At 44.4% G+C, this 6,777-nt stretch overlaps 1 protein-coding gene across 1 annotated transcript in view; it reads right to left on the bottom strand.

Annotated features, from left to right (window-relative positions):
• Positions 1-6,777, bottom strand: part of LOC102828227 — a 95,199-nt gene that overhangs the window by 29,659 nt on the left and 58,763 nt on the right. The window contains exon 8 of the mRNA XM_006839305.1: positions 6,266-6,440. Within this exon, the coding sequence (XP_006839368.1) occupies positions 6,266-6,440 (175 nt within the window). The remainder of the gene's footprint in view (positions 1-6,265; positions 6,441-6,777) is intronic.

The raw sequence follows: 6,777 nt of genomic DNA, 5'->3' as shown, positions 1-6,777 counted from the left end.
TTACATTGAGATGTAATCCATACCGAAGGCTGTGCTCTTTGATCTTCATCAATAAATGTTTTCAGTCCTCTTCACTTTCAGAAAGCAAGGGTGTATCATCTGCATATCTCAGGTTGTTAATGAGTCTTCCTCCAATCCTGATGCCACGTTTTTCTTCATATAACCCAGGTTCTCAGATGATTTGCTCAGCATACAGGTTGATTAAGTATGATGAAAGAATACAACCCTGTTGCACACCTTTCCTAATTTTAAACCATTCAGTGTTCCCGTGTTCTGTTTAAACAACTGCCTCTTGGTCCAGGTACAGATTCCTCATGAGCACAATTAAGTGTTCCGGAACAATCATACTTTACAATGTTCTCCATAGCTTGTCATGATCCACATAATCGAAAGTTTTTGCATAGTCAATAGTGCACAGGTAAACACCTTTCTGATATTCTCTGCTTTCAGCCAAGTTCCATCAGACATCAACAATGATATCCCTCATTCCACGGCCTCTTCTGAATATGGCTTGAGCCTCTGGAAGTTCTCTGTCAATGTATGCTTACAGCCATTTCTGTATGACCTTTAGTAAAAGTTCACTCGCATGGGATATCAAACAGATTGTCTGATAATTTCCGGATTCCATTGGGTCAGTAGCGTAGTGGTTATGAATCGGGCTGTGAACCTTAAGGCCAGCAGTTCGAAACTAACAGCCACTCCGCGGGAAAAGGATGAGGCGTTCTGCTCCCGTAAAGATTTACAGCCTGGGAAACCCTGTACAGGGTCGCTATGGGTCGGAACCGACTCGATGGCACTTAACAACAACAACAACATTGGGTCACCAAACAGAAGGATATCATGTTTGGTAAGGTGGAGGGCAGAAATACAGATTTCTCCCAATCAGTCAGCCAGATAGTTGTCTTTCAAATTTCTTGGCATAGATGAGTGAGTGCCTCCTGTGCCACCTCACTTTCTTGAAAGATTTCAATTTTTATTCCATCAATTCCTGGTGATTTTTTCTTTGTCAATTCCTTCAATGCACTTTGGACTTCCTCCTTCAGGATCATTGGCTCTTGATCATAAGCTACCTCTTGAAATGGTTTGAACATTTACCATTTCCTTTTGGTACAGTGACTGTGTATTCCTGCCATCTTCTCTTGATGCTTTCTGCATCATTCAATAATTTGCCCAGAGAATCTTTCAATAACGAAAGTCGAGGCTTGAATTTTTTTCTACAGTTCCCCCAGCTTGAGAAATGCTGAGCGTGTTCTTCCTTTTTGGTTTTCTGATTCCAGATCTTTGCACATTTTGTTGTAATATTTGGCTTTCTCTTCTCGAGCTGATCTTTGAAATTTTCTGTTCAGCTCTTGGACCTCCTCATTTCTTCTATTTGCTTTAGCATCTCTATGCTGGAGAGCAAGTTTTAGTGTCTTTTCTGACATCCATTTTGACCTTTTCCTTCTTTCTTGTCTTCTCAATGACTTTTTGCTTTCTTCATGTATGATGTTCTTGATGTCATCCCACAACTCATCTGGTCTTCAGTCTTTAGTGTTTAATGTATCAACTCTGTTCTTCAGATGATCCCTAAATTCAGGTGGGATATATTCAAGGTCGTATTTTGGCTCTTGTGGACTTGTTTTCATTTTCATTCAGCTTCAGTTTGAATTTACATATGAGTAATTGGCGTAGTGGTTACGAATCCAGCTGCGAACCTTAGAGTCAACAGTTCGAAACTACCAGCTGTTCTGCAGGAGAAAGATGAAGCTTTCTGCTCTCTTAAAGATTTACAGCCTCGGAAACCCTGTACAGGGTCACTATGAGTCAGAACCGACTCCACGGCACATAACAACAACAACAACAACAATTGATGGTCTATTCCATAGTATGCCCCTGGCCTTGTTTTTCACTGATGATATGGAGCTTTTCCATCGTCTCGTTCCACAGATATAGTTAATTTGATTTCTATGTATTCCACCTGGTGAGACCCATGTCTATAGTCATCTCTTATGCTGTCTAAAGAAGGTATTTGAAGTGAACAAAACATTGATTTTGCAGAATTCTATCATGCATTCTCCAGCATCATTTCTATCACCAAGGCCGTATTTTCCAACTACTGATCCTTCCTCTTTGCTCCCAACCTTTACATTCCAATCACCAGTAATGATCAATACATCTTGATTGCATGTTTGATCAATTTCAGATTGAAGAAGTTAGTAGAATTCTTCTATTTCATCCTCACTGGCTTTAGTGGTTAGTGCATAAATTTGAATAATAGTGGTATTAACTGGGCTTCCCTGTAGGCGCATGGATATTATCCTATCACAGACAGCGTTGTACCGCATGACTGATCTGAATATGTTCTTTTTGACAGTGAATGCAACACCATTCCTCTTCAATTTGTCATTCCTAACATAGTAAACCATATGGTTGTCAGATTCAAAATGGACAATACCAGTCCATTTCAGCTCACTAATGTCTAAGATACCGATGTTTACGCGTTCCATTTCATTTTGACAATTTCCAGTTTTCCTCGATTCATACTTCGTACATTCCATGTTCCGATTATTAACAGATGTTTACAGCTGTTTCTCTTCATTTTGAATTGTGCCCCATCATCAAATGAAGGTCCCACGGGTGTTTCTCCCACGGGCTTTAACTCCATTCTCATCATCACGGTCAACTCTACGTTGAGGAGGCAGCTCTTCCCCAGTCACATTTTGAGTGCCTTCCAACCTGAGGGGCTCATTTTCCGGTCCTGTATCTGACAGTGTTTCTCTGCTATTCATAAGGTTTTCAGTGACTAAATATTTAGAAGTAGTTCATCACTCCTTCTTCCTTGTCTGTCTTTGTCTGGAAGCTCATCTGAAACCTGTCCACCATGGGTGACCCTGGTGGCATTTAAAATACCAGTGGCATAGCTTCCAGAATCACAGCAACTTACAAGCCACCACAGTATGACAAACTGACAGACAAGTGGTGGTTCTGACTCATGTTGTTGTTGTTATGTGTCGTGGAGTCAGTTCCGACTCATAGCGACCCTGTACAGGGTTTCCGAGGCTGTAAATCTTTATGGGAGCAGAAATCTTCATTTTTCTCCCATGGAACAGCTGGTAGTTTTGAACTGCTGACCTTGCGGTTCGCAGCCCGATTCGTAGCCACTACGCTACCAGAGATTCTGACTCATAGTGACCCGTAAAACAGAGCAGCACTATCCTATAGGGTTCCAAGGGTATAAATCTTTACAGAAACAGAGTCCCACAGGTTGGTTGGTGGGTTCGAACTATTGACCTTTGGGTTAGCCGCCAAGTGCTTTAACAGCTGTGCCACCAGTGATGCTCCCTTCTCCATTACCAGAACCAAACCCAATGCCATCCAGTCAATGATGGCAACTCATAGGGGCCCTATATAGGGTTTCCATGACTGTAAACCTTTACGGACCAGAAAGCCTCATCTTTCTCCTGCATAAGTTTCGAACTATTGACCTTGTGGTTAGCAGCCTGATGCTTAAGCCACAGTGCCACCAGGTCTCCTTTCACAATCCATTGGTGATGGTGGTTGTGTGCCGTTGAGTCGGTTCTAACTCCTATGACCGTGTATAGGGTTTTCGGGGCTGTAAACCTTTATAGGAGCAGAAATCCTCATCTTTTTCCTGCCAAGTGACTGATAGATTCAAACTCCTCATCTTGAAGTTCGAAGCTCAATTCATAACCCACTATACGACCAGGGCTCCTTTCATTATCCATTGTTGTTGTTATAAGTACCATCGACTCAGTTCCGACTCACAGTAACCCTGTATATGCTGGTGAGCTTAAACCACCGACTTTGTGTTTCAAACCAACCCTACAGTCCAGTGCTTATCCTACAGTGACACATTGAGACGTTCATTATCCATTGTGGTATGGGTGGTGGTGTGCTGTGGAGTCAGTTCTGACTCATAGCAACCCTGCATAGGGTTTCTGAGGCTATAAATCTTTTCTTTTCTTTTTTTAATTGCAGAAAGTCACATCTTTCTCCCAAGGAACAACTGGTAGTTTCCAACTGCTGACCTTGAGGCTAGCAGCCCGACTCATAACCATGAAGCTGCTACCAGAGCTCCTCCCATGATTCACTTTGTTGTTGCTGTTAAGTGCTATCAAGTTGGTTCTGACCCATTATCCATTAGGGAGATGTCAATCAAAACTATAATGAAATACCACCTGGCCCGCATTAGAATGCAGTAATCCAAAAGAAGCAGAAAACAACAGATGCTAGTGAGGCTGTTAGACAACAAACCCTCATCTGTTGCTGATGAGGATGCAAAATGGTACAGCCACTACAGACAACTAAGCACAGGACTACCACATACCCAGAAGTGAAGGCAGGAACACCCCATTGCAGCACTTCTCATAGCAGCTAAGATGCGGAAACCTCAATGTCCACCAAGAGGTGGATGGCTGAACACAATGCAGTCCACACCCACACTGGAGTACTACTCAGCAGTAGAGAGAAATGAAGTCCCGATGCATGTCACAGCGTGCATGAACCTTAAAAGCATCCTGCTGCATTAAATAAGTCATCCGAAGAGGAAAAATACAGTGGGAACTCACGTATATGAAATGAGCAAATACTTACAAGCTCAAGATTATTAGTGATTACCAGGAGCGGGGATGAGGGAACTCTAGTTTAGGGGTCAGTGCATTTATGTGGGTTGTGGTGGAATGATTTGGGGAAAGTGAGGGAGAAGGGAGAGGTGAATTGTACTTGTAGAGACTGAATCGTCAGGTGCTTTCTTGTGTACACTTTCACCTCAATAAAAACAACAACAACAGAAACATGTTCTCAGTGTAAGTGGGAGACTGGGTCTCCAGCCCAACTCTCATTCCAAATAGGCCCCTTTTTAGATGGTAGATGAAAAAGCTGGTGAATTTGTGGGCTTTTTTGGCCTTGGGTACCTCTGAGATATCAGTCAGCATGCTGGAACTGAGACAGGCTTTCACTTTAAACACCAGGCCTGGTGGCACCCCAAGATTCACAGGATCAGGTGAGATCCAGTTAGGCTGGTCCCCAAGGCACCCATCAAAGCAGCTGAGTATCCCTTTTGAGGGGAAGAAGTTGGAAATTGGCGCAAGGGGTGCAAATGCTCATAAATAGGAACTTTCTACATTGCCCAGCCTCAGAAAGAAAAGCTTGAATGAGCCCTCTTCCCACCCTAAGCGCCCTCTCCTCCCCTAGAAGATGAGTTCCACGTCCAGCCAAAGGTAGGCACCCAGGAAGGGCCCCCAGCTCCCCTGCAGTCAGCTCCTGGCACCCAGACCTAATGCCCCAAACATCCTCGTCCCTCGTCTTCTTGTTGTTGGGTACCATCAGCTGAGTCAATTCTGAATCATAGCAACCTTGAGAGACAGAGTAGAAGTGTCCAGAAGGTTCCCTAGGTTCTGGTCTTTACAGGGGCGGAGGACCACAGCTTCTCTCCCTTGGAGTGGCTGCTAGGTCCAAACTGCTGACCTTTCTGTTAGCAGCCAAGAACTTAACAATTGTGGCACCGGGGCTCCTTTGTACTCCTTTGTTGTTGTTGTTGTTAAGTGCCATTGAGTCAGTACTGACTCATAGCGACCTTATGCACAACAGAATGAAACACTGCCTGATCCTGGGCCAACCTCACTACTGTTTCCATGCTTGAGTCCATCGATGCTGCCACTTGGACAATCCATCTCATTGGGGGTCTTCCTCTTTTTCTCTGACCCTCCACCTTATCAAACATGACGTCCTTTCCAGCGACTGCTCCCTCTTGACAATATGTCCAAAGTATGAGAGACAAAGTTTGGCCATCCTGGCCTCCAAGGAGCACTCTGGCTGCACTTCTTCCAAAACAGATCTATTGGTTCTTTTGGCAGCCCATGGCACTTTCAATATTCTCCTCCAACACCATAACTCAAGAGCATCAATTCTTCTACAGTCTTCCTTATTCACTGTCCAGCTTTCACATGCATATGAGGTTATTGAAAATATTATGACTTGAGTCAGGGGCACCTTAGTCCTCAAGCTGACATCTTTGCTCTTCAACACTTTAAAAAGGTCTTGTGCAACATATTTGCCTAGTGCAATACGTCATTTGATTTCTTGACTGCTGCTTCCATGAGTGTTGATAGTTGATCTAAGAAGAATGAAATCCTTGACAACTTCAATCTTTTCTCCATTGTTGCCCCCTTATAAGACCCTTATGCACCATTCACCCATTAATTTATACAAAGGGCTTCCTTCTTGAGGTAGGAAGCATTCGCCAAGCTCTGCCTCCAAGGGGTACACTCCCCCACCATCTACCCAGGTGGACGATGAAGATGGGCACCTTCTTCCAAAGGTCACCAATCATGGCAACCAGTGCTGTGACATAGCTGTGCCTCAGAGCAGGGTAGCCCAACACTGTGATGTAGCTTGGCCTCGAGTCTGTGTCCCCTGGCTCCATGGTGGGGTAGTGTGTCCTACAAACAAGAACACGGACAGACTGAAGCAGGAGCAAATCCTCACCAGAGACGCCACAATGGGCAATTGCAGAAGTTCAAAGGCATCTGGTGTGGCGCTGTGGGCTAACGCGTCAGACTGCAAAGGTGTTTGAATCGCAAGGTCGGTGGTTCAAGCTCACCAGCTGCTCCTTGGAAAGCCTATACGGGGTTGCTGTGGGTCGGAACCGACTCAACGGCACTTAACAACAACAGCCACCCGGATGGGAGTAGTAGGTCATGTGAGCCCTGGTCTCAGCATGTTGAACAGTTATCAGGTGTGATTTCTTTTGGCAAGTTGTTTAGCTGATGTGGGTCT

The sequence above is a fragment of the Chrysochloris asiatica genome, unplaced genomic scaffold, assembly GCF_000296735.1.
Source record: "Chrysochloris asiatica unplaced genomic scaffold, ChrAsi1.0 scaffold00023, whole genome shotgun sequence".
NCBI lineage: Eukaryota > Metazoa > Chordata > Mammalia > Afrosoricida > Chrysochloridae > Chrysochloris > Chrysochloris asiatica.
Note: the sequence above shows the minus strand (reverse complement) of the source record. Positions and strands in the feature narration are given on the sequence as shown.